The sequence below is a fragment of the Athalia rosae genome, chromosome 3 (genome assembly GCF_917208135.1).
Source record: "Athalia rosae chromosome 3, iyAthRosa1.1, whole genome shotgun sequence".
Lineage (NCBI taxonomy): Eukaryota > Metazoa > Arthropoda > Insecta > Hymenoptera > Athaliidae > Athalia > Athalia rosae.
Window position 1 is genome coordinate 11,142,799 of NC_064028.1, and position 27,766 is coordinate 11,170,564.

The 27,766-nt window shown below is 34.5% G+C and overlaps 5 protein-coding genes across 9 annotated transcripts; 2 read left to right on the plus strand and 3 right to left on the minus strand.

Moving 5' to 3' along the window:
• Nucleotides 1-457: 457 nt before the first annotated feature.
• On the minus strand, nt 458-15,073 carry LOC105690062. Of its 4 annotated transcripts, XM_048651899.1 has the most exons (5): nt 14,922-15,073; nt 12,118-12,292; nt 11,042-11,198; nt 5,477-5,704; nt 3,375-5,043 (listed from the first exon to the last, which is right to left on the minus strand). In XM_048651899.1, exons 3-5 carry the CDS (start codon nt 11,100-11,102, stop codon nt 4,694-4,696), a joined length of 639 nt encoding a protein of 212 aa, XP_048507856.1. In that variant the 5' UTR covers nt 11,103-11,198; nt 12,118-12,292; nt 14,922-15,073; the 3' UTR covers nt 3,375-4,693. The 4 variants fall into 4 exon arrangements, with proteins under 4 accessions (XP_048507858.1, XP_048507856.1, XP_048507857.1 ...); XM_048651901.1 differs by lacking the exons at nt 11,042-11,198; nt 12,118-12,292; nt 14,922-15,073 and adding exons at nt 458-733; nt 9,573-10,092 and having other exon boundaries at nt 4,972-5,043; XM_048651900.1 differs by lacking the exons at nt 12,118-12,292; nt 14,922-15,073 and adding an exon at nt 11,281-11,828.
• On the plus strand, nt 10,191-16,546 carry LOC105690123. 2 transcript variants are annotated; one of them, XM_048651897.1, is made up of 7 exons: nt 10,191-10,342; nt 14,592-14,691; nt 14,821-14,877; nt 14,958-15,157; nt 15,552-15,678; nt 15,909-16,061; nt 16,205-16,546. In XM_048651897.1, exons 1-7 carry the CDS (start codon nt 10,340-10,342, stop codon nt 16,480-16,482), a joined length of 918 nt encoding a protein of 305 aa, XP_048507854.1. In that variant the 5' UTR covers nt 10,191-10,339; the 3' UTR covers nt 16,483-16,546. The 2 variants fall into 2 exon arrangements, with proteins under 2 accessions (XP_048507854.1, XP_048507853.1); XM_048651896.1 differs by having other exon boundaries at nt 10,194-10,342; nt 14,508-14,691.
• Nucleotides 16,547-21,378: 4,832 nt separating this feature from the next.
• LOC105690116 (mitochondrial E3 ubiquitin protein ligase 1) lies at nt 21,379-23,266 on the plus strand. Its single transcript, XM_020854690.2, has 5 exons — nt 21,379-21,871; nt 21,995-22,200; nt 22,283-22,467; nt 22,567-22,771; nt 22,830-23,266. Exons 1-5 carry the CDS (start codon nt 21,767-21,769, stop codon nt 23,155-23,157), a joined length of 1,029 nt encoding a protein of 342 aa, XP_020710349.2. The 5' UTR covers nt 21,379-21,766; the 3' UTR covers nt 23,158-23,266.
• LOC105690117 (cytoplasmic tRNA 2-thiolation protein 1) lies at nt 23,237-25,302 on the minus strand. The gene is made up of 6 exons (XM_012407674.3): nt 24,685-25,302; nt 24,373-24,604; nt 24,170-24,288; nt 23,875-24,063; nt 23,589-23,793; nt 23,237-23,506 (listed from the first exon to the last, which is right to left on the minus strand). Exons 1-6 carry the CDS (start codon nt 24,730-24,732, stop codon nt 23,286-23,288), a joined length of 1,014 nt encoding a protein of 337 aa, XP_012263097.1. The 5' UTR covers nt 24,733-25,302; the 3' UTR covers nt 23,237-23,285.
• Nucleotides 25,303-25,454: 152 nt separating this feature from the next.
• On the minus strand, nt 25,455-27,288 carry LOC105690118 (protein CTLA-2-beta-like). The gene is made up of 4 exons (XM_012407675.3): nt 27,094-27,288; nt 26,149-26,301; nt 25,976-26,050; nt 25,455-25,853 (listed from the first exon to the last, which is right to left on the minus strand). Exons 1-4 carry the CDS (start codon nt 27,130-27,132, stop codon nt 25,830-25,832), a joined length of 291 nt encoding a protein of 96 aa, XP_012263098.2. The 5' UTR covers nt 27,133-27,288; the 3' UTR covers nt 25,455-25,829.
• Nucleotides 27,289-27,766: the final 478 nt, after the last annotated feature.

The window sequence follows — 27,766 nt, forward strand, 5'->3', positions numbered from 1 at the left end:
GAAATGAATATTCTAATGTACGAAATGATAGATGTTTGATTGATGTGTATTTTGCATAGACAATTTATCAATAGATGAATCGTACTTCTTAAATTGATAGTTTGATCAACATTGTATACATCATTAAACGCATGTCTTTTTGATATCCTTTATCAGCAACACGTCATGAAAACGCAAAGTTTGGCCAAAAGTTTATTTTGGTATCAGGAGAACAGGATAGGAGAGGAGGTGTTTTGAGACCTAGGGTGCCTCATCATGCATTCAATCCTGTGTATTCAATTCCACTCCTATGAAGATCAAGACTTTACTTACAATTAGTTACTTGTAGGCCTGATCATATGCAATCATGTGTATTCAATCCTACTCCTATAGAGTATGATAGGGAGATGTGCATGAATTGCAATCGAAAAATCAATATAGAGAGTAGTCGATTTTCATTGATCTACAATACAGGATATCTATCTAACAAATTGTAAAATCATTTATATTGTACTGTTCAAATTATTTCGATTATTAGGACTTGTTCAACAATATCATGAATCATATTTTCAGTCACATTAACATTTGATATAAGTGTATCTCAAATTATTTCTATTCATTTCTAATCTTATAGGTTCACAATAACTGCCTTATATACTCTCAATCATTTGCCACATTCAATTTCGCAGATGGACCGACTTGTCTTGCGTTCCAGCTGCGAAGTCAAGATCTGAATGGGCTGCTTAATTGTCTTCTGAAACATAAAAGTAAAGTGCAAGTTATGAATTTTGCTTAAACCGACAATGAATTGTAGCTGTGTTGTTTCGCCGATGTCGTTCTGGTTAACACAACAGTTACGATCACAAATATTTATATCTCAATCTGCAAATGATCTTTAAAAATTGTATGGAACGAAAATAGGGTGATAAATTTTATGCTCGACAAATTTATCCCACGTAGTTTTCTGATGAATCGAGAAAAAAAAAAACACAGGCGCCAAACGCACATCGTCAGAGGGTTTCTACCCTTGATACCTGGTCTCCATTTAACAAACTATTCTCCATTGCAAAATTACTCCAGAAACACAGCTCAAGATTTATTCAATATTGCAGAATAAAAGACATAAAATCTCATCGCATCACCGCGTTGATTTGATAAGATTAACAACGTGCTTCAAAGATGGAATTGCTGCTGTCGTGACGTTCGATTATTGCTCATTGTCAGCCGTTTACCCATAAAGCAATTCTATTCAGTGCGTCATCAAATCTTACAAAGATAATAGACTTAAAAATGAGAAGGCTGCAACTACCATGCCGGTTCGAAATCGCTTATACACGATCGGGAAGTTTAACAAATTCCACTTCGCCTCACATACCAACCGTATTTAATTATTCGATCCTTAATAACTCTTTGTCGACCTGCATTGCATTTGCTTATAAAAATCAAAACTACGTATCTCCAAGAATGTAAAAAATCATATGGTTCTATCGTATTTTATGTGTCGTAAATGTGAAATTTCTTTTTTCTTTCTTTGTTTGCTTCTTATTCATATTCAGCGTCAACAACAAAACATTCTTAGGTATTTTATTTACGCTTATCACGCACTTGAATATTATACCTATAGATACCTACAGGATGTGCAGGAATTTTATTTTGCATGCTGGTTGTCTTGCGAGTTATATTCGCTGAAAAAATCTCTGACAGTCTCTGCGTTCGCGATCGAATCTCATCTAGAATAAATATAATACACAAAAATCGATCACAAGTTTAATCAGTCCTACAAGATTTTAATAATAGATATTTCAAAGCCTACGTTAGAGATAGGAAGATCTCATTTAGTCCTCTTTGAAGCCCTTTTCTGTGTTCAACTTAGAATTGGTTATCAAGTGATGAGGATTACGAAGTACTCGAAAACGAAGATTCTCATCGTAAACTGTAATCTGAATATTGCGGCTCTTCAGACAGCTCGATAATGACTATATTGATATAGCGAACTACGAGCAGAGCTCTCATACCTTGTACGTGATACGTCGATACTTCACCATAATTGATAGTTTTTCTGTTAAGGTATCAATGATTCAGACGAAGGATACGATAATTTGACGTCACGACCTATCTATACCTTACTAATACGGTATGTCTTAGAATGATCAACAGATCACGCGTTTTTATTTCATTGGCATCGCAAGGCATGAATATATTTCACATCCAATCGTATCAAGTTTATAATTTATGTACACACGTATGTATCTGAGTCAAGTATACATACCTATGTACATACGTACCTACTAGTTTAATCGAAACTCATAAAAATTCAGCTATTTCACCTAATGATTACTTTTTTCAAACATTATTTCAGTTTTTCCCTAACAAAAAAAAAGGAACAATAAAACCGGATTGGTGTAAAATAGCGAGCTTAATTTGTTTTCTCTTTTTCTTTTTATTATTTACAACGTTTCAATATCGTTTACTCCGTAAACATTCTGTATAAAAGTATAAAAAAAATAAATAGCGACTAAAATCGCTTTGCTTATAATTAATATTATGAATCTTAGGTTGACTTAATCTTTATAGTAACGATAACAATAATAATAATAATAATAATATGCCAGTTGATAATTTACATAATGACATTTTGAAATTCATATTATGTTATACGTTATTAACTTGTACCCCTATAATACGCGAACTGGTCGAACTGATTATTCATTGTAAGTCGCAAAATTTGCAAGATTACAACCATAATAATAATAATAACAATAATAATAGTATTCGAATATTAGAAATTTATACATTGGTAGTAATATAATTTCAATTAGATTCGAAATATAAATATATATATATATATATATATATATATACAGAGCGGACAACGTGAAATTGCGCACCCAGATTTTGTGCGCAAGCGTGAATCAAAACGACAGACGAATTTATCATCTGCTAGCGTGTTGTACCAACAGCCTCAGATTTCAGCTGTAGCTGTCAAATTGTCGATCACCAATACAGCTGAGATCGCCGTATTCAAATATGACTGAGGTATGTTGTGTCAGGTGAATAATGCGACACAAAACCAGACACAGATAAGTAGGGTGGCATAGCATCAAATAAAATTGATCAATTGAATGAGAGATTAATTAAATGTCGACAGAAATACACTCATCGAAAAGTTCAGGTTAGGTTCTTGTATTTGACAGCTAAATCTGAAAGCGGAGTGTTGTTGGACATTCTGCGAAACAAATGCCGACGATCGCGCATGTGCAAATGGGGTGCGCAATTTCACGTTGTCCGCTCTGTATATATATACACAAAAAAATCGCACCTAAATTGTCTTTCTCGTTCTAGCTGTATTACAGATTTATTAAATTACTATATGACGCAAATTGGAATGTTGACACAGAATGTCAACCGCGATTTTTATCATATTTAATCAGAGCAAATAATCGCATACATTTATTATAATGACTAGTTGAGATCAAATATCGGTAGGATCAATTACCATACCGTGTTTTAAAATTAATAATAGAATAAATTGCATCAAATCCTGCACTTCCACTCCGTTCCACTTGAACAATGATAATAATAAGAATAATGATAATGATAATAATATGTATATAATACAAGGCAATACACACGCAATTTGGAATATTTGTCGTATGTAAGTCAAACGGGGATGCAAAATTATATGTTCTATAAAAACCATCACTTGGTAATCAATAGATTCATAATTAGAGTATATAGAATTCCAACATTCTAAACAACGTAGAATGCCAAATGACAATACATAATTCCTTTTTTCTTTTCGTTCTGTTCCAGGAATCGATTTTGTAATAGTACGATCCAATTTCATTTAGGAGGCGTTTATAATATTCCAAACGTGCGTGTCAACGATCAATAAAAAAAATATACACATATTTATACATGTATATGTACACAGATACATACCTATATAGGTATAAGGCATAATACAATCTCCCAGTATTGGGAAGGTGTGTGAGCCGGATAAACGACGTGATATACATACTCAATGATTTTTTTATGGCAGTAAAACTTCTTTTTCTCTATCCTTATTCTTTTCAAATTTATCTATTTATTTATTTGTTTCTTTTCTCGCAAGGGTTATAAAAACGAGGCGCGTTAACGCCCTAGAGGTCATTCGATATACCTGGTGACGCCGCGCCGCGTATAGCCTGATTGCGTACAAATCTAATCGAACTCATTTAATTACATCAACCTCGATCTGCATCGATTTTACGACGCCGTCGTGACTCAAGTCAGTGATAACCATTTGTGATCGGTGATTAAGTAGATTTCGATATTTCTACATATACAATATTTTGATATAATTATTTATCGGTGTATAAATATTCCTCAAAATTTTGAATGGAAAGATTTCATTTGAATCCGGGTAGGTCGTAGATTACAAATTTTATTAGTTAATTCTCCAAGTACCTTTTAATTATCATCTCGTGTCTCGTATTATAATCATGATTTCAACTTCCAGGACTCCCAAAATCCTTTTTTATCCGGAGGGCCGTCCTCTTTGTCTTCCACGGTTACGTGAAAAATATCGATAATATCCGACGGAAAAAATGATAAATCTGCACCGATCGGATTCGATTAATCATCGTTATGGTTTTCTTCACACCTGCGTCAAGGTCAGTCTCATAATCGACCTATTCGAAATTGTTTCAAAATCGGCGAATTTAACGCAATTCTATGTATTCGGTTGGACGGGCGCCGATCCGTGAACCGGAACCGCTATTACAAATATGTCCATTTTTTCACCGGAATCTTTGTCCGTTATGTCACCGTAATAAATGGATTCGTACGGCGGCGGTGCAAAGAGATGATAAGGTGGCGGCGGAGTGTCTTGACTTCCGGACGATCCGCTTCCACCCTCTCCAGATTGAGAATAAGAAATCGTAACCGGTCGAGCACCACGACGACAACACCATTCCGAACAACTGACGACCAAAAAAAATGCTACCAAACCTCCGAATGATCCGATGTACCAAACTATCGACCACGGATCCAGAGGACCGTGCGTTTCCACTTGGATGCTTTCTGAAAAGATAATAAATAAATTAGATGGAATGGAAAATTTTTAATTTTATAAAACCTTTGTCTATAAGATTTTCACTGTAGTCTTTTATGCTAACGTTTACTTTATCTAATACGTTTCGCAAATACGTATCGTGCAAAACATGTGCGGTTAGCATAATTCTCGTTTAGGTAGCAGCTTTATTTATTATTTCAATTGTTATATCAACGATTTACCATGTTTACAAACTGAGATAAGAATTCACCGAGACTTTGACTCTAATAATGCGTACATACTATGTAATTGTTGATTAATTACAAAATTTACTCCTCAATAGTAACGCCAAGTTTTAGAAGTGTCTGGAAGTACACGCACTTCATAAAAATGTAATAATTTTTCAATAAACGCCTATAAAATCTTAAATAGGAAAATTTGAAGAATCTCTGTTATACTCACCAGTCGTGGCGTTCGTTGAACCGTCATTGAATTCATTTGATTCAGATTCAAATTCTATTACATAAATGGATCCGCCACGTTCTTCTACTGTTCTCCCATTGACGTTTGATTTCATAATAGCCGAATCTTCGTCATCTTCTATCCGTTGTAGAACTTCGTTTATCTGTCGTGATCGGTGATCGTTAGTGGTCGCTGTAACGTCATAACTCGCCAATCCCCGTGCGTATGCTAATTTTGTAAAAAAAGAAAATCAGAGAACAACAGGTTTACAATTTTATCGTCATTGTTATTATCATCGGTATTATCATTATTGCCAATATAGCTAAAGCTAAAGAGCTAAGAACCGCTTCGAGTTCGAATAACCTATCAAGGACGTTGGTTTGACCCGTTCAATCATTGGCCGCCGAAGCCCCACCTTTTGAGACTGTAATTATCACATACACCCTTATAAATTCTGCATCTACTTCGTTGGAAGTATATATTTAAGGAAAAAAGAAAAAGAAACTGAGAAAATATTGAGAGAAAATTAATTCCTGCAGCAATGAAAACGAGAAATCTCTGATTATCTGTTTATTTAAGTAACGTATGAATAAATGTATATATACACGCGCATGAATATGTACATTTGTGTGTAATAACAATATTTATTTATCACCGGCATAAATTATATATATATCTAATAATAACCCTCGACGGAATATAGGTGCGCATGATACGCACATTTTCTTACGCGATGCGGTATGTATGATTTTTATGAAATTTTCAATATGATACGTTACAAAATTTGGAAATTTATAAATTTCAATATACATATAGGTATGTTGAAGTAGAATTTCATTTGTTCTCGAGTTGAAAACAGATGGAATATTTTAGTTTGTAAAACACAGTTGGATATGTATGTACGTACGTATAATATTAATATAATCGTTCAAAGAATTATTTGAGAGACTAATAATTTTGTCGGAACTCGAAGGTCACTTTGCAAGAATATACCCATAACCCAATTGTGAGAAAGGCAAAAATTTGTTGTAGGACGTATACTTGGGGTTATACGTACGTTTTTTATACCGACATATATGCATAATTTTGCTTTCTCTGTTTCAACGTAACACGTTGTTACGAGTGACGTATGACGTTATAAGGTTTGTTCAATGCCATAGATACACCTAGATAGAACTTTTATTGTTATAAGGAGACAAAAGATAGCCCGCGGCCATTTTTCACGTTTAAATAATACCTTTTTCATACATAAACTGTAACGCGTCTCTATAGTAAAATTACTCACGCGTGTTCAGATGCACGTAGCCTTCTTTTACGTACACTATGTCTATATCTATACATATACCCAGTCAACCGAAATGTCCCAACGTATTTGAATAACCAGTTTTTCTTTCTTTTTTTTTTCTTTTTTTCTCTCTTTCTCTCTCTCTTCATCTCTCTATCTGCTGCAAACGTTCCAAACTAACTTTGTGTGGGTTTAGACATGACAAAATCGAACGCGTGCGCTACGCTTCCAAATCATTATTGTCATTATGATTGTCGTTGTTATTTATATCAAAAAAGTAAATCGCTGTTCGGTTGATCATTAAATATATACCAATGATCGAAAATCTCTATTTTATATACAGTGGAAAAAAAAGGCAATTTAAAAATCGAACAATGAAACTTGCTACTCGATTCACTACGTATCTGTAGTCTGACTCACGGATGAACCGGGTTTTGCTTGATACATAAATGTCTAATTAGTCGAAGTATACATATGTATACATACATATGTGTATATACAACGCGCAGCTATATAGATATACTATCGATACATATGTGCACCATAGATAACTCATGCCTACATACACGTCTCGTTCACTCATAAGAGGCATGGCAGTTCGCTTCACCTGGTATCTATTTCTGGACGCATTGCGAATTCCAAGTTACTTGCGGACTACTAATTGGAAACCCGGTTACTGCTTTCTGCAACTTATACGTTTATATGTGCGTTTATGTATCTTTGATTCTCTGTGATTTTATATAAATATATATCTGATGATTTATTTTATTTATTCATTTTTCTATTTATTTCATCTCTCCTTTTCCCAGTAGAAGCTGCGATCCGTTTCTGAGTGATTGTCAGATTTTATTTCATCATTCGAATATACAATCCGCGGTGATAGATAATTCTTAGTTTTGATGAATCAATCGTTACAGGTTGATAGAAAAGAAACCGGTAATAATTTTAGTTTCCCTTATTTCATATAATTATACATAGGCGACAAATCTACGCTGACGATAGAAAATTTTCATTTACATATATAAAAATCACCACCTATGCATATGTATACGTACGCGCACGTGGTTTCGTTTTGTCACATATTCTCGACTTGACAATACAACTTTTGGTATACATATACCTATACAAGAAAAACGGTAAAAATTGCTGTCAGGTCTCATTAAGCTTTATCAAACATGCACTGTTGTACGACAAATAAACGAGATGTATGTTCTGTGTAATTTTTTTTTTCTCCTCGTGCATCACGAGATCTATACAGAGAATAAATCATCCGGGACTACTATATAGATAGGGGTAAACAACAATTGTGACGCAACTTATTGACTTAAAAAAGACTCACACCGCGTGGTTAATTACCTGGAAATTGTACGTGTAGCGATCATCATCGTGAACTAACTTCATTCATAGGTATATAATTTCTGTGATTCCTGCATTTTCTATAGTGCTATCTACATATATGTGTGTGTATATATATACATTCACTATTTTGTATATAAAAAATATAATAAAAGTTCTGCAATTCCAAACTTACTGAATAATTATTTTGTTGAAAAAAAAAATCATACCCAATTAAAACAGATATAGGGGAGGGGGGGGGGGGGGGGGGGGGGCAAAATGGGGTATCCCAAAAATTTGGTAAAAATTTTGATATTTTCAAATTTGATAGTATTGAAAAAAAAACATTATTTGTCATTGTTAACAGCATTTTATTTGATAATAAAACATAATTTACCGAAAGCAACAATTATTAATCAAATAACCACTGAAAATCGCACGTTAAAATTAAGAAACAACTATAAATTACAAACAATAAACTTATTAATACTCATTTACTGAAACTTTTCACAGGTAATCACCAATAAACTTCACATATATTTTAATTTGATTATTTTCCTTTAATTACAAGTGAAAACGAGAAAAATCAGCATATTTAAGTCCTTGAAAACATAACGGTTTCTTAAGTACCCCATTTTGCCCCCCCCTCTCCCCTATATTAATAGATAGGTATGCATATTTTGTTTGTTACTGGGAGATGATATATTAGAAAATAATGAATTAATCAACGGAGCATTGGTTATATTATACCGTATACGTGCATATAGTTTTTTACGTTATCAAAGATGAATTCTACATAAATATAATGTCGATGACGCATATACCACATGTATTAACAAAATCATCAATAACACGTTTTCTCAAAATTTACTGCATATAGCTGATAAGTAGGGTGTTATGTATATAGCGATGTACATGTATAATTTAAACGCTGTCGTAATTAAAATGTAATGAGTCTAGAGGGGACAAATTTCGAACACGCGATCATTAGTCTCTCTCTTTGGGCTAATGTCTAGTTGTATTTCATATCCCATGCACATTTGAGTATTAAATTTATTATTTCCGTAAAATTACGAAACTTCGCTTATTCAGAACACGGAAGGAGAGAGAAGTAGATTAAATCCCTATGTTGTATATTTTTATCACAACTTCATATGTACACATCATGCACTTCCGTAGGAAAAAAAAAAATTATCAATGAACGTATCAAACTCTATGTAAATTGTTCACTGATTCGTTACTCCAGAGGATTGATTATTACCGCATTTATAGAATGCAGAACGTTAAACTGCAGCGATTGCACCAATCGTAATTTATATCACAAGGAAGACATTCGCGCATCGATATTCAATGAAATAATATAAAAAATGGCAAAAAACCTTCCTTTCATTGGATAACTAGTAAAGTCAGATCAAAGAAATTTGTTAAGTATAAATAAGATGTTATTAATTATTCAATTAATTAAATAACCATTACCTGGCAATGGGGCCGTGAGAAAAGCTTCGCTCCATTCGACAGAAAATATAATAAACGTCATTAATTTTATAGCGACGAAACACTTTTGTAACACCATTTTTAAATCATCCTTATGTGTATCAGACTCTTGTGGAACAATTTTTTTTTTTGTGTTTTAATTTTCAATTTAAAAAAGTTGAAAGAAATGAAAATAAACGAAAACACACTCAACACTTCCAACACTTTTTTTTATTCCAATTTCTTTTTCTGTAATTTTAACTATGAATTCTTCATGAGACAGTTTTATTAGATATGTTTCCACTGGTCCCCCCCCCTTTTTTATGCTTTTATCAAAAAACTGACAATTTTGAACCAGACTCCTCGGTCCCTGGAAGCTTGTGAGTAACTGATGCTTACGGTGAGGTCTTCCGTATCGTAATATAGAGAGAACGGTTAAAGATAAGGAACGCTTCGTGTTGACCCCCCTTTCTTTCTCCTGGTGCTGTAGGTTGCTGCTGTTCCTGCTGTCGCTGTTGCTGATGCCCCACCTCTTTTTATAACAAGAGAATAACTATACGGAACAACTGGCACCGTGGAACACGCGCGTCACTTCAAAGTTCCTCGTGGAGCGTTCGCCGTCAAGTTCGCGAGAATTTATTCTTCATTTATTAGTAATTCTTTGAGTCATTCGAATGTCGAACGTCGAACGGTTGGGTATACGCTCTCGGAACTGTCTACTACCATAGTAGATAGACAGATAGTATCCAATTTCGACACCTTCTTATAAAATGGTAACACTACGAGAATGGAATAGCGTTTCTTTTCAATGAGTCGTCTTTTTTTTCAATTATATTTGTTACTGTTTTTTTTGTTCGATCGCGTTTTAATATACATGAGGCTATGTTTGTCACGCTTGGAACGGTTGATAATACGTAATTGTCACTCGTGATTCGCCAGCTAATTTTCTTCTCTATATGTTCAATTTAAATAATTGTTGTTTCGTCATGAACGTGTGTCGAAACAATTATTGTCTTGTGTTATTTAGGGAATTATTTTTCCATTGTCTCAATTTTGAGAAATTATATACTCCTAGAAGTGACATTAGAAATATATAAAGAAGTGACGGTTATTTTTAGTGAATTTCGTCATTTAATTCATTACGTATTTCAAATAATTGGTTATTAAAAGGTAACGCAAACATGAAGCAGCCGATTTGGCATTTAGAATTCGCTATCGTTCGTATTTAGAATCGTTGCACGCTAAAAACTATTTCCAGAAATAAGTTACGAAAAAAAATTAAAACAATACCTCAAGAGCAAGTGTGAAATGGAAGAATTAAATCTACGCAACCTCTTTGACAAAGAAAAAAAGCGAATAGAATTTCCCAATTCCCCTTTGAACGATCTTCAAATATCTGCCGCGGTTTTTCTTTTTGGCTGGGATGAAACGTATTCTTGAAAACGTGAAACTGAAATTTGAATGGTACCAACCTAATAATTTTGGTGCAGTATATTTTTTTTCTTGTTTCGTCTTCCGATCGAATCTATACATCGCGTCGCGCAACGTCGAAATGATGAAATCTTTACCTCCGATTGACTTATTGTTAGGCGTCTCGAGATACGCAACAAATATCTTCTTGATGGAATTCTGCAACGAGATAATGAAAAAAAATTTAACGTTGCCTGTTAATTGAAACAATCTGTAAAATCGCATGATTTATAGCACATACCTATATTAGATATTAACCACTCGTACTATTGATACAATTGTACCGATATACACAATGCGGACCTACGATTTACTTCGTATCACGCCCGATGATATACGATCCATAGGCAGGTATATTAAACAATAATTGATATCATTTTCGAAATTGACATACATTTAAACATTCAGATTATCACATCCTGACTATGTTTATTATATACCTTAAGTCGTTTTCATGTTAAATTATATACAACAGATAAATTCTTGAAGCTTTACAAAATGAAGTATAAATTAATTATTTTATTATGTACATATTTTTTGTTATGAATATAATTATTTTATCTTTTTTAACGATAAAATGGATCAAACCAATAATAATGTCACGTATTGAATAAAATGGAGCAAATGACGTGGAAAAAAATTTATGTATATTTTGACTGTTTAATCAGCAGCAATTAAATGTATCAAAGTAAGAAAAAGAAAAGGGAAAAAACTGAATTAATGTATAAATGGATAGTAAGATTTTGGAAACGATGATAAACGGTGAATTATAGAACAATGATTTTTTTTTTGAATTACATTCGTAACCGACCGTAATTAAATCGGCTAGGATGATAATAATCTTAATGCACAACGATAATAATGTGATCGATCGATTCTTCAATTACTGACATTTTTCGCACAGATTTACACATACATATAAAAATAGTTAAAACCTTTGGGTCAAAAAATGATCACATACAGATATCTCACGTGATTATAAAGAATTATGTGCAGAAAATGTGGTGATCGTATGTGTGAAAATTGAGATTTACTCAATATCTGTATCGCTGTACTTTATAGTTAATTACTGACTAACCTTTTGCAAATATTGTTTTCATCTCGATATTAATGATATGAAGACGGTGTCGAATATAACAAGTATCACCACGCAAGAAACCTATGATCAAATCCTTGTATGTTCTTATTATGTGGTTTGTGTAATGTGGATTCCGTAGCAGTTTTCACGATCGGCAGGTGATGTTGTACGTCTCCTGAAATGGGAAACGTCATATGAACATATTTCTATAAATGACATCAGAATAAGGATATAACCATTTTAACATCGGTATAAGAAAAAAACAATCAATTAATCAATCAATCGAATAATCAATTAATACATAATACTTCATGTAATTGTGTAGAATCGTGAGATAATGAGGATGAATGGATCAATTGAAATGCTTTGATCTCACATGCGTTTGACTGAACAAGGAAAATGAAAAAAAATTGTTTGATCAATGAAATGGTCTCGTTTGTCCGTCTCTTGTGTTTGGGAGCAAAATTTTTCGCGCAATTGTTAATTCGTCGCAAAGACAGGGAGTCTGAGCAATATTCTGTGTGTAGAAAATATGTGAGAATGTAAAGTGATGTTACATAAAAAAAGGTCATATGTCTACACACGCATTATGAGACGAGTTTACGACCATTATTCTCAAATTCTTTACTTTTTGCATAAAAATACTGCGGCACAGGTTATGTGTTTGCATTTCCTGCTTTCGACTTTACACTTTGCGTAACTGCACATTGGTATAAACTTATATAAATAGGTAAATATCGATAAAACAAAAGGAAAACATATAAAAATTGAAAAAAAAAAGTGAAGTAAAAAAAATTATGATGAATTCGGCATGCCTTGCCAAAATTCGACTCGAATGAGATATTTATTTCAGTTAATACACCCGGTTTTGAGTAGGTATATAAATAATAATTGATATGAGAAATAGAGAGCGTAATTTAGATCGTTGTCTGCGATCACGGGTTGCAGTAATTTTTTTAAACACCACATGTTGGCACCTTTTAAAATTATAATCATTTTAAAATTGCCTGCATGGTTCTATAATCGACGGTATAAGTAGATATATTGAAATTGAAATGTGGCTTTTACATGCAAAAATTAGGTATGTGAAAATGAGAAACTAATTACTTTGAAAAGTGTTTAAATTTGAAATACCGATTAATTAGATAATAGACACAAAAACCCCGGGGCGAATAAAATAAACCAAATTGCATGTATATTACAAACTTGTACTACTTGGGATGAAGAAGATTTCATTCTTCTTCGCTATAGGAATTTAGGTGCTAAAATAGTGAAAATATCAGTAAGCTGGTTAATTACTCAGCTTATTTATTTATTATCAATTCATTTTTAAACAAAGAAGATCTGTGACTCGAGATATACGTCTTCGAATCTTATCGTGTCCAATAATATTGTCCAGACAGCGCATAAGCCCATTTGATAGTCTACATTCTAAAAATCGAACAAAACTTGACGAAAATAGAAAGTGACGTGCACCTATAATTTCTAAATCGCACTTGTACAAAAAAAAATTGAAACGGTAGAAAAAAAAAATTAACAAAGAAAAGAATCCCCGTGGTTACGAACACTTGACTTCCTTATAATGCAGGAATCCCCACGATAATAAAAAACTGATAAATCGTTCAGGAGATTTTTCACCGTCAAAATATGCGTCGTATGAAGAGCTGACGCTTCTAGGATTCACGTGGACGTATTTAACAAACGTAAAATTAATTACTGACGTATGCTGCATCTTCGTAGAAGTGCATTATTAGTTGTTTTCTACCTTTTGTTTCAACTTTCATTTCGCATTATTGCGTTATGCAGCATCGGCGAATAAACAAGAACATTATCAAGCTCTGGTGTCATCACCCGTGATTGTTTACGTCGAGTAAAAATCGTGGCCTGAGAAAAATTGATGTTCAATTACTTGAAGATACGATACAAATTTTTTTTCAGTTTTAAATTTTTCGAAACAGTGATTTCTCCTGTAAGACGAATGAAATTCGAAAGTAGAACTATCTTGCAGTGCAGGCCGCGGTCACCAACTTCGACCCCATATTATGAAAATTTGAAACAAATTTTTATTGCGTCGAAATATTGGTTAATCGTAGGGATTGCATCGATTATATTAAACCGATTTGATCTTGATATTGTTCGATGCAGTGCAGTCGTATGCGTCGGGTGGATAAATTGATAATTTTCTTTTTTATGATCGCCAAGTAAAAGATCCGTGCAGGAAGTTTTGGAACGACAAATTGAAATCGACCATATTTGTCACCTGTTTAAATTCAGATCCACGTATATTTATCTTCCCAATTCAGTAATTCATCCTCTTTGCTCACATCTGACAACCTGAACGATATATAACAGATATTTGAATATTGGTTCAACGTCTTACGGTTACGTAGCGATGCAAAAAAGGAAAGAAATGTTTCCATCCAGCTAAATCCGTGTGCAAATTTGTGAAAATTGTCATATGCCGAATGCTGCAGATATTACTCAACGCTGAATATAAATGGCTGACACTCATAGGATGGAATCACAGAAACCAACTCGTCAAGATGAAGATTACCGCTTTCCTATCAATAGCGAGTAAGTATAAATACTTCTCACAATCAGTAACATCCCAATGTAATGTAGAGGTCTATAAAGTAACTGTAACCCATAACAATATCCATCTGCTAACTATAATGTAAGAATGACTCCCTTTTCATCCATCAGTTGTAGCAGCGGGAGCTTTAATTTGTACACCGGTGTTCGCTGATACTGACCTGACGGGTAGGTGATCATCTCTGAAAGATAGTGATTTTTTTTCTACTTACTATTGAGAATTGATAATTTTCCAATGTTTAATGCAGTGAAATGGAGTTCCCCAATCGAGGATCCTTCACGTTCCAACAGCTGGTTTGAAATGCCATTGACACTAGCAGCAGCGGAAGAAGCTGGTTGGGTCGAGGAATCAAAAGTTTCTAAATCAGCGCTCACTCTGTATTGCGAGAAAAATGACCATCACTTCTGCATTCTTTACGACAGTTACGGGGATGCTGTCGGTATCCAGGTAATCAGTTTCATCAAATGTTCGCTGAATAAAATATATCCAGTTACCTGTCAGATATTATACACCGTCAGCTATTACTGGATGCCTTGAGAGGGAAGACAAATTCGGTCCACGATGCTCGCGTTATTGACGCTTTGTCTTCCTTTTCCCTGGTTTTGACACTTTTTGTCAGATCAAAATTGAAATACACGCATTACGACCTTATTCCAAAATCTCGTCAGGTAGACTGAAACAACGAAACAAACGCATAAACATTTAAGCACGCACGTGATGAACATTTAAGCTAGTCCCTTAGCGTTCCATGTAGAACCCATTGTCGGTTGGAACTCTGATGCTGATCATTTTGTCTGATAAGATCAAGTAATAACAAAAATATTCAACCACATTCTTATAGTTTGGATTATCACTGGCCGAGCTAGGAGAACAGGACTTCTACGATAGGTCAACCATTGACTGGTTCGTAAGAAGAACACTATTTGATAGAGACTGTTGGACCGTCACAGTTTTTCTTGTGTCGCCTAGTGAGTCATTTATCTGTCATTTATTTCAATTTCCAATCTTATTTGACCAATTGATACAGTTTATAAACACTCTCGAATTTCATATTTTCCATCAGCTACTCTATCGAGTGGTTTGATTAGTTCGATGAAACAGGAATTTCCTGATCTGAAGAAAAGCTTTTTCCCATACTTTCATTAAACAGTTTCTGTAATTTCTGGTTTCAAAATTTCATGAAAAACATTCCGTACAGATACTATTACAGCTGGTGATCGCGCTAAAACAAATCGAGTGATTGGTGCCAATGGAGTTTGGATTCAAACAACCACCGGGTTCGAAGAAGTTCCCAAAAATAGAGATAATTTGGATTCTAGTTGGGCAAAACAAGCTTGTATTCCTGGAATGGGTATGATTTGTTTTCTGGTTGCAATCTACAGTTACGATCTCCTATTTTAATACATATGAGTTGTTTCATTCATCGCCATATGAAGAGATGACAGAGAGATACTGCTACGAATTTGGTAATTATCTTTTTGATTTGCATTTCAGGTACTCACTTCTACTACAACATGAGTTCAACCCTAGATTGCGGCACTTTCCGTCCCATATTTTTGTTATACACGGAAGACGTGCTTAACGCTATAGGATTCCAGAATTATGGGAAGTTGAATACGGTAAATCGCGAATGGTCCGAAGAACTGCCACCCAATGCACCCACGATAGCTATTCCCGATGCTCCAGAGTGTTTGATAGAGCGGCTAGCTGAATACGGAGTAATTTCAATACATGCATACTGGACAAAAGAACCATGGAATATCAAATGCTAATATAATAGAAAAAATTGTACGATACCGCAAGAGTGCATAATGCAATAAATCGGAGTACTTCACATACAAGCTTACTCATTTTCCCTACCTATCAGCTTTTTGCACCATAGAAAATCATCGTTTGGATTAAAAATATTGAAAGCGAATTCTTAATATCCCCATCGAAAATCGAACCTCTGATGAAAATTGTAATACCTTTGAGAAAAATATTACATTTTACGACCTCATTCATTCAGATTCATTCAGCTGTGAATTGTAAATGGGGCGGCATTGTATTTCTAGATATGTGTATAATCAGAGGCGTTTCATATACGTCAGATATACAGCAACACTATCTACGAATATACATATGTCACCAATCTATGCATAACTAAGCTATAAAAAGAATTGCAGGTAATCGGTTTCGTTATAAAAATAATTGCATCCTGGTTATGTTTTCAAATGTTAAAATTAAATAAGTACCATATCTATCGGTCGACAGATATTCATTATTCTGATTGTAAGAATTAGATGAAAATCAGTTGCTCTATCAGTTTAGTTATCACAACATTTATCGACGCGTGTATAATTTTCGACTTGTCGACGGTAACAAAAATAAATGAATTTTCGGTTGGTGACATTTCTACTTTAAAGAAATTCAGGGCGATTCTCATTTTCTTATGACACGAGATATACGTACTTCGTTTCTATCAGTCTACACCCTGGGCGACGTTGATGTCTTGATAATATTACTTCAATTCTGTTGGTAAACTCTCATCTTAAACTGCGCACGTGACAGGTACATAGAACGTCACGTGTTCCGATGTTGATATTGTAATATAAAATCTTGCAGATTTGTTACTATTAACCGTGATTAAAAGAGGAGCGAGCTACGCATGTATACATGTATACATGTGTTATTATAGTTTTTTGTGCACGATGTACAAACTGATCGTCAATATTGATCCACTCAGAGTCTAGACACAAATTGCATTCGTTTAAATTAAAAATATATCTTTCTTCGCCCGATATATTTGCTTTTTACTTGTCCTTGATGCTCTCTTTAGTCATCACTCAAGAGGCTATATTTATGGAATGTTACATCAGGTCACTTGCCCTGGAGAATGATAATCAAATCGAACAGCATTTATTTTTATTTGTTGTCGATATTATTTTTATTATTTTTTCAAGTCGTATCAATCTCTGTGTTCGATTACGACCGATTTTACATAACTAAAATCTGTAAGATCTCAGATTACATTTCATCAGATTAGGTCAAATTTTGCGCCAAATAATCTCGCAGCATTACAATTCATACTTGATATGGAAAATTTAAAAAGGACCATATTTTCTTCAGAAATCCCGTTGTATCATACGTTACAGGAAATAATTGTATTTGTTGTTTTTTTTTTTTTTTCTTTCAGCTAATTTTTAACGCTGTCTTTGAACTACTTCATTTGCAATGGTATACGTGTACATACATCCTGTGGATCGAATTCAATTGCAATGATATCTACATTAAATTATTTCACGGATCGAAAAGAATCCCTTTGATGCAAAAATCGAACTCTCCAAGAACGATATCCGGCAAAATAGTGCGAATTCTCTTATTGTTAGTTCAGATAGCAAATATCTATCCCTGAATAGATAAATCGGTCCGTTTCGAAATTTTAGTTTCGTTTCTTTTTCCACTTTGTTTCTACTCTGATCGTAACGTTTGACTTTATACGTAAGTATTGCCCGTATCTTGAAACCGGACTATAAAGTTGGTCGTGTCCTCTCACATCCGTAGATAGGCCTGACTCACGTTCTATGGTCATTTAATGACGTCAATTGGTAACGCCTTATACGGTTCATTATTATAAATTGTACAAGGGTAATTTTTATGGTATACCTAAGTCATTCCGCGAAAGACATGATAATTAATCTTACAGTTCATTTATGACTTATCTGATAATATTGAAAAATTTATAGACAAGAGATCATTTTCAAAATTCATTTCTACCAATTATTGTATGATATATAAATCATATAAACGATCTACTTATGGTTCAATGAACACTTGGACTGATTTTTTTTTTCTTTTTATTTGATAAGATTATACGATTTGCGTTATAACCTATAGAAAAATCGTCAGGTAACGTTAATTATATCTTTTAGGGATCGGCGGTGATTATAAAAGAGGAAAAAAGAGAGAGAAAAAAGATTTCGTCATTCTTATATTTCAAGTTCGAATTTCACTTTCACAGCAATTATACGGTTCATTAATAACATCACTTCAAATAAAGATTAACCGGAAATAATAAAATTTCCGAACGAATGAACAATTGCGCATAAATGCGTTTATGCGACTTAATATACATATACATAATTCGTGCATGAAAAAGTGACAGAACTTGCAGAATAACATCACGTTATACCTGTAATTTTTATTCTGACTCATTTCGCCTACGTGGTTAAGCTCATGACGAACGGATTTTCGAGATGACGAGAAATTATTGCATCATGTTCTGGAGAATCATGATGGATAATATTTTCGCACAGTTAGTTTTTCACGTCGTATAACATGATAATATCGTATCAATATCATTCCTGTCAGTCGAATTATTGGATTAGTTAGTCCTTTAACATACTTGAGTTAAATACAAACCTAATAAGCTTACATTTAGACGATTTCGTCTATCATTTCCGAATGACGAAATTACACGATATGAACTGTGTGCAAGAATTCTAGTCAAGAATTTCCATTCAAGGATTCGTTTTTTATGTCAATGTGCGTGGTTGAAGTTCTTGAACGTTTTAGAAAAAAAGAAACCAAAGAATTGATTAAAGAAAAAACAAAATCGTCCGACTAGGAATTTGAATTTTATGTAAATTTTTAATTTGCGATAGATATACACGTCATAATCATGTGCACCGTACATTATTTTTTTTTGACATATTTTAATCTAGCTGAATTAGAAATCTTGGGCTCGCCTCAACGTTATCAACTTTGATCTCGCATGATTTTTTCAAAATTTCAAGATTAAAAGAATTGATTAAAACATTTTCAGGACTGAGTTTTTTTTATCGTTTCTCGAACTTTCTACTGATAGTTTTTTCATTCTTATGTTTTCGCCTGTAGTATTGATCATGTGCGATGGGTACATTCATTGAAATAATTCCCGCAATTTTCCTTCACATTCTGTATAAATTAGCAAATCCTTTGAAGAGGAAAAAAGATCTGCAAATTGACAAGTGATCTAGAGATTTCATACCTATGTAATTGAATTGTATAAAAAAAATTGAGGAAAAAAAATGTGTCGCGGGTATTTATAGATAAATTAACATCTAATTATTTAACAACGCTGTAGAAGATATGATAGACACACGCATTGGCGTAAAATGAAAAAAATAAAAAAAAAATAAAAATAAAAAATTGACGAGCGATCGCATATATTTAATTTTGCTGATAGGGAGATTATAAATCTGCAATTTATTTAAGCGAAATATGAGGAACACGATTTTTTCTTAAAAATTGCGTCCTTATATATCGATTACGTCACACGACATCGGTCTTTTGCACTATCGTTAAATGATCAAAGACATTGTACGTAAAACGAATGGTATATACGTATGTAAATATTAAAAAGAGAATTGATGAGTTCGCCGAATGCGGAAATCAAAGATTATTTGCTGAACTGGTTCTTCGCTTCCTTCTTGTTTTATTCTGGTCTTTTATCATCTCTACTTACAATTAAACTACACATGTCGGCAGACGACAGGATTACCGATACTGCTAATTTTCTGTGATTGTTATCGGGAATAATCACTGGATGTCTGAGAATTACTTGAAAAGCAATTGAAGTGACACAGATATCGTATATTACAATGATGCGGAGGCGTCAGCACATCTATAATTTGCCTATTGAATCATCACAGACAATCGATAGAGGAAAAGATGAAAACTTGACTTTCCGGTTTCGTAATAATGTGTAAATTGTTATTTACCGCTGAATGTTGAATTGAAGAAAAAAAGAAATAAATAAACCAGCTGCTATTTGCGCGTGTTATAACACTGTTCGAACGTTTTGTCACGGTTTCTTTTCTCTTCTCCGTTTTTTCTTACAACAATATAATGATTGTAACGAATTCCCCTAATTACACGTACGTACATACCTAGCCATACCTGAATAATAACGTATCCTGCAGATGCCCTTGATGCGATATAAAAGGCTGAAATTTCGATGTCCTCGAAAATCGCCAATACCGATTGAGATCACGCTATTTGCGCTGAGAAATTCATCGGGTTAGTCGGGAGATTTATCGTCGAGGTCAATTGGGATTTTACCTGCGAATGTGAAAACTCAAGCTGGTTAAGGTTCTAGACAATGTTCTAGAATAAAAAAAAAATAAGTTATTATGACCAATGCCATTTTCAGCAACTCATGATTTTCTTGTAAAATCCTACGGAGTATAGTGTGCCAAGAAATAGGTAGCACGTAGCACATATTACCGTGTCCGACACTCAGAATTAAACGGTATCTCATAATTCTAAATATATCCTGCAATTAAAATCCAAACGTACGGAGCGCAACTTAGATTCATGATGTAATCACGAAACGGTACACAGCACACGTTTAATCTAATGGTCGCACATTAATTAGTGGACAAATTTTTTACTAGAAGTTATAAATTAGACTAAATAACGGTTCCATTCGAATTTAATAATAATCACGATTGCGCTATGTGATGACAACGTATGATCGTGTACGATTCCTTTAAAGTAATTTACGCCAAGTAATAATTCGACCGAAATGACCAGTGCCTAAAAAATGAAGTTCCAGACCTAACGGTATTTTTTTTCTCTATTTTCTCGTACAAGTTTAAATTATTTTCTTACTAAAGCCAATTTTATTTGAAGAATCCGCGAGTGTTTTTTTTTTGTTTCACTTCTAGAAACGTTTATGATTTCATTTGTTGTCACGAATATGTTGGTTACTGCTTATAGATAATTTACCGACGCGTTGGCTTATCAACAATTATAGAAGGAATTCGCTAGATTCATCATTAGCGTTTGTGGTTTATTGGAGAATGCCATAAAATGCCATGTAATAAAAAAATTGAAATAAAAAAGCGTTTTCAGATTTTAAATTCATAAAAAATTTGGGTGATTTGTCAAAAGCGTGACCTAGTTAGATAGGGCGTTTCAGTCAACGGATCGGGTCAGTGTAACCCAAATCAAAAACCAAATTATCCGGCATGAGAAATACTGTAAAACGATGAATGACACAATTTCAATAGCAAAAAGTGACATAACCCCAACATGGAATATTTGGGTGAACTAATCGCACTGGGTGTTGATAGCATAATTTTCGGAATATGCCTGAAACAGTACGTTCACTGTAAAAATGCCCTCAAAGCTGTCAAGGTAACCCAAAAAATTTAACAACCATGTCATTCCTAATTAGTCTTCTATCATCCTTATATGCTATATTATGACTTTGCCTGATTTCTTATGACATCACTGATGAAAATTTTCTGTTTACAAAAGACTGCAGAGTTTCACGAGGTGGGTGAGAACCTCGGTAAATTACTCGACGAGACATCGGATGGGAAATTAGATTATGTAGCAGTCAGAGGAATCATTAAACCACTTGGAGAACCATTACACAGTGTAAATAATAAAGTACTGACAGGAGTTGTACAAAAATTAAGTGTCAAAGAACATGTCGTCGCACGGACAACTACTGGCTTCTGGTTCGACTTTTATTCGATTATGTTGATGATGATTTTTATTAACACAGTGATTGTGAGAACTAGGAATTAATGTCATGATTAGGTCCGATCAAGAACGTACGATACAAGAAGCTTACAACAGCGTTCCGTTTGTGTTACAACGAGGCCACTACAAGGTGGAAGTCGTCGATGCGCTAGCTGCAGAAATTCTAGATCTGGATACAATATCAGATTATTTTGAACCCAGCACTCCAACATTCACAGATCATCTTTGGGGTTTTTTTACTGGTATTTGTGCACGCTCAGCAAATTATTTCAACATTTCATTTGATCCAGAACACCAATATTTGCTGCTACACATTGTGCTAATAATTAAAAATCACCTAGGAGTTCGTCAACGAGGTCTTCAGTCAACAGAGGAGATGTTGAGAGATGGAGCAATCATCACTGGTATAGGAGAATTGTCAAAAACAGTAGCTGGATCCAGCAATATCAAATTACAACCGCCACTGGATGGCGCACCATTTTACCTCACTAGTATGTCTATTACTTCACTTCTCAGAAAATTGGATGATCGCAGAAGAACATATCGGTAAGGTTGATCACTTTAGCAAATTGTATTGTCTTTGACAGAAATTCTTGTTTGTTAGATGGCTTTGTTTGATGTTTGGTGGCATTGGTCTTATCATCGGTGGAATAGTGGTTCGGAGATACTGGAAGGATAGAGAGGAAGACAGATTAGCTAAACAATTACGTGAGTCTTTGGCTGCGTCACGTAAAGAAAGAAGACAGAGAGTCAGAGACAGAGATTTACGAGAAGATCAACTGTGTGTCGTATGTTGTTCAAACCCAAGGGAGATTATTTTACTATCTTGTGGTCACGTTTGCCTCTGTGAAGATTGTGCCGAGGGCATCATTACTCATTGTCCAGTTTGTAGAGCCCCCATCTCAGAAAGAGCTCCTGCATATATAATATAGCTACAGCGTATTGACGGTGAAAAAATTTTCCAATTAGTGACACTCATTTGAACAATGCAAAAAAATTCGACTACAGTCATTTGGAAAATAAAAGTTTTATTAATTGTTACCTAGCCTACGTCGTACACTTAAAAATCTATTGGTGTTTTTTTGCCTTTGTCTTTTGCACTGTTCGTTAAAAGTAATCTAGCTTTGTTTGATTTTCCTATTCCAAGTCTAGGCAAACCTCGATTTAAACCTTCCAGTAAAACACAAGCTTTACATACTTCCTGGCTCGATACAAATCCACAGCGAGTACAATTTCTCCTTTCTGGCATTTTGACCCCTTCTCTTACAGACAATCTCTCACCTGGAGCACAAGTATTGTTAATGGCAAAATGTGTACAATCTCAAAAGAATGCTAGTTTTGGCATTCTCTTCAATAATCCTACCTGAATGAATGATGTCCATCACCGAAGAGGGTCTGATTTTTTCAAGATCTTTAAGAAACATTCTAGCATGACCGCGATATGCGTTAGGGGCAAAGATGCATTCGGTTGAAAAATATACCAGACGTTTGAAGTAAGCATACATGACTATTTCCTTCTCGTATGTATACTTCAGTGGCTTACACCTCATTATTGAGTCTGCACCAGTCTGGAGAAAAAAACGGTGAAAGTATAAGGAAGTTATATTTTATCTGTTTTTTCTTAGTGGAATGAATGCAGTTTTTCTTACTGTGATGATGGAGGTACATCTCTGCAATCTAGCAATATCGCCACGCAAGACATTCATGAGAATCGTTTCGGCAATGTCATCTGCATTGTGTCCTGTGACAACACAATCAACACCCAATAAAGCCGCGCCTCTATCCAGTGCCTGTCGTCTGAACACCCCACAAAATGTACAGTTGTTTTTGCGTCCTACCTACCATTTATTCAAGATTTCAAAATCTCTATCAAATGACAGTTGAGACTAAGATGCAGCATTTAGATGAAAAGATTCAATTTCTGTAACAGATAAACCCACTCACTTGTGCCACTATTGCATCCATTGTCCATCCATACAGCTCCTCGTACGACAAAATTTTCAGCGGCATTTCATAATCAGTTTGGTTTTGCTTCACGGTCTGCAAGCTATCATCACGATAGCCTTTGAAAATTAGTTAATTGACAAGTGATGAGGATTTGATTTCTTAAAACTCAAATATATCTCTAAAATCCTGCATAGACCCACCTGTGATACCTTCGTCAACAGAGAGCAAGAATAAATCAAGACCGTAATCATATCGCTCATTTAATAACTTCAACACATAAGCGAGGACAGTAGAATCCTTTCCGCCAGAGGCTGCAATCGCCACTTTGTCACCTTTTTTGAAGAGCTTGCCATTTAAAATAGTATTATGAATTTCCATTTCAAATGCCCAAAAAAAGCACTCCTTGCAGAGAGCATCCCCAGTTTTTGGTCTCTGTATCAGAAATCGGAGTGTAAGAATTTACAAAATTTTATAACCTAAATTCAAAAGTAATTATGATAGTCTTAGCTCACTTTCAGAGTGGCGTTTTTACCACATCTTGCTGAACACGGCACAGGCATTTTATTTTTAAGTAATTTTGCTACGCACAACAACGAAATACTTTCCCCCTTTTTTTTTAAATTCCTGTTCCTCCAGGTATAACCCTACAGGATCATGCCCCCAATTCTACAGGTGCAATTTCATGCTGACGCTTCTGGGGTTACTGGGGGGTTACCAGCAAACGGCATTTGCGCGTGGAGCCACACACGTCAAGGTAAACGAGAGAGATCTTTAAAGTACTAAAAAATGCAACCCAGTTCCACTATCCCAGATTTAAGCCCGATTTTTCCCTGATTTTTTCCGTTTTTTTTCTCGATTTTACATTATTTTCCATTTTTCGGGCCTCGAAGGGTGCAGGCCCTTGAAATTAATTGTACGGTCTTATTTTAAGCCACGCCTCTTTCTCTAAGCCACGCCCCTCTCGAATACAACTACCGCTATGTGGCGGAATTTTTACAAACTAAAACTCAGCTAGTTCACATTGGTTCACCCAATTACTCCCTGTGAACTTGTTTGAGCTTAGTTCGCGAGAATTCCGCCATATGACGCTAGCTGTATTCGCGAGAGGCGCGGCCTAAAAATAGGGCCGTAGAATTAATTTCAGGGTCCCGCACCTACCCATGGCCGATGAAAAATAATTGAAAAAATCGAAAAGGAATAGGTAAAAATCGAAAATAATAAGAAAAAATAGGGAATAAATCTGGGATAGTGAAGCTGGGTTGCATGAGCACAGACGCATAGATTCATCATAATACATATGTATATATTTTTCATTTGTCTCAAGGTAATAACAAAAATATAAAATCTCAACAAAAATAGTTTCATATTCTTATAAAATTGGTTGGTGTCAAAGCAAAGTGACTCAAATATTACATCAGTTATGATTTAATCAACTCCTTCATCTCTCGTAAATATGAAGAAGACTCTCTCCCAAGCAGCTAAATTTGTCAATTTTTCAATATCATTTCAGATTTGTAGAGTTTTTGCCAACTACGAACTTGTGGCTACTGCGATTAGGAATATACCATTGTCCCATGTGTTACGATAAGCTTACGAACTTGGATACTCATTTATGGCACTGATCGTTTTTTTCTCCATAGCTTACAGCATTGCTTTTCTAATTACCGGCAGCCTCATCAGACTGAAAGAAAGTCAACGTTTGTCATCAGCGTCAAAGTAACTAATCTTCGTTAGTAGTAAGTTAATCTGAAGTTTCATAGAAATGTGATTATTGACAATAATAGTTTCACTCAGTATATTCACCGGTACTTCGATCTCCTTGACTCTCGGTGGAGGGCATTTGGTTCTGGTTCCACAACATGTACGTTCACCAGGCTTCTAAAAGTGTTTCATTGGATTAGATCTTGAGAATTAAAAATATTATATAAATGGAATAATTACAGCAAAATCAAATGGACGAAAACAATATGACTAACCATGTCCGCAAACTGATTGATTCCCATTGTGTAAGTTTCAAGACCTTTATCGTATTTGGCATTGTGTTCGGCGAATCTTTTTTTATTATCCAGATAGATTTTCATCCTGGATTTCTCTTCCTCCTCGGATTCGTACTTTTTGTTAAATTTAACCTATGACAAATAATTTTATTATAATAAATGTTGCGGGTGAAATAATTATGTGCTATTCCGATAACTGTTGCTAGCATTGCAAAACGATTAACATAAAACCCAGCGATAGGAAAGAATTGTTACCAGATAAAAGAAATGCCTGATTGATTATTCTATTGCTACATGGACTTTGAATTCTTATTTGCATCTGCAAGGATAAATCATTACAAAAACATGAGATCATAAAGGATTCCATGTTTGATATATAAACCCACTATGTAAAGTACGAGTATTAACTGAATGCTATAAGAATCTTACGTCATTTCTGCATGTGACTATTTTAAAAATTACCGATGACGACAAACCAGTATACCCTCAGCAAACTTCAAATGAGAACTTTCCATTGACAAATAAAGTACTATTGATGAATGCTGTGGGGGCGAATGTTTGATACAAGTTTCAACGCAAATTTTCGTTCAACCTTTGAAATATGTGTCAGAACTAATAATAATTATATAAACTTGATATCTTAGAATTATAAATACCGATGCGACATTTCTGACTCGCTTGTGCTTCAAACTTTGACTCATCGCAGGATATAACGCAATGGTTTAGAATTGCTACAATACTCTAGTAGGAATGATAGATTCTCACCAATTTTGAAAATGTTATCAGTTTCCATCAGCGAACATATAGCTCAGTGGTTTCCATATTAAACGTTGTGTTTACAATCAAACGCTCGAGGCCATTGAAGTTTATTGTTAAACTCACTATTGCATCGAATAAATTTGAGAAATAATGGTAATATCTCACCTTGAAAGCGTTCCATTCTTCCGCATCGAGACCTTCCATGATTCCAAAAGTGAGATTGCTTATCTCTCCGCTTGTATATGAGCAAAATTAGTCACTTTTGACGTTTGTAGAAATCATCGAATAAACAAAGAGAATGAGCCGACACAACTAACGCAACAATGGTAGACACTGGACGAACTAACGTCGAATGATGGGACGAAGAGGAAGTGCGCATATTTTATAGATTCGCCGCCTCCCCCACCACACATTACGTCATACCATACATGGATGACTAAAATTCGCTAAAATATACGAACGGCAGATCGCGCCACAATTCATGAATTTGTGGGGGGTAAACACACACAATCAAATCACACAACACTCTCACACACACTATACTCAATACTAAAATCAAACTAGGCGCTCAACAATCCTACCAATTGGTACGTACTACCTCTCCCCGCACGGGCCAGTGTTAGTGGTACCCCTTACAAACCATACATACCGTCCAACGATTATCAGATATAATTATATCCATTTGTTAAATAATTATCATTATCATTCATTAATAATTGGCTGAATAAAGTTAAGTGTTATATTCTATATGGTGTACGATTAATTGTAGTAGTATTAACTCCTACAAATTAATCAAGGTATTATGATTCATAACAAATAAATTCTTCAGTCACGCGTA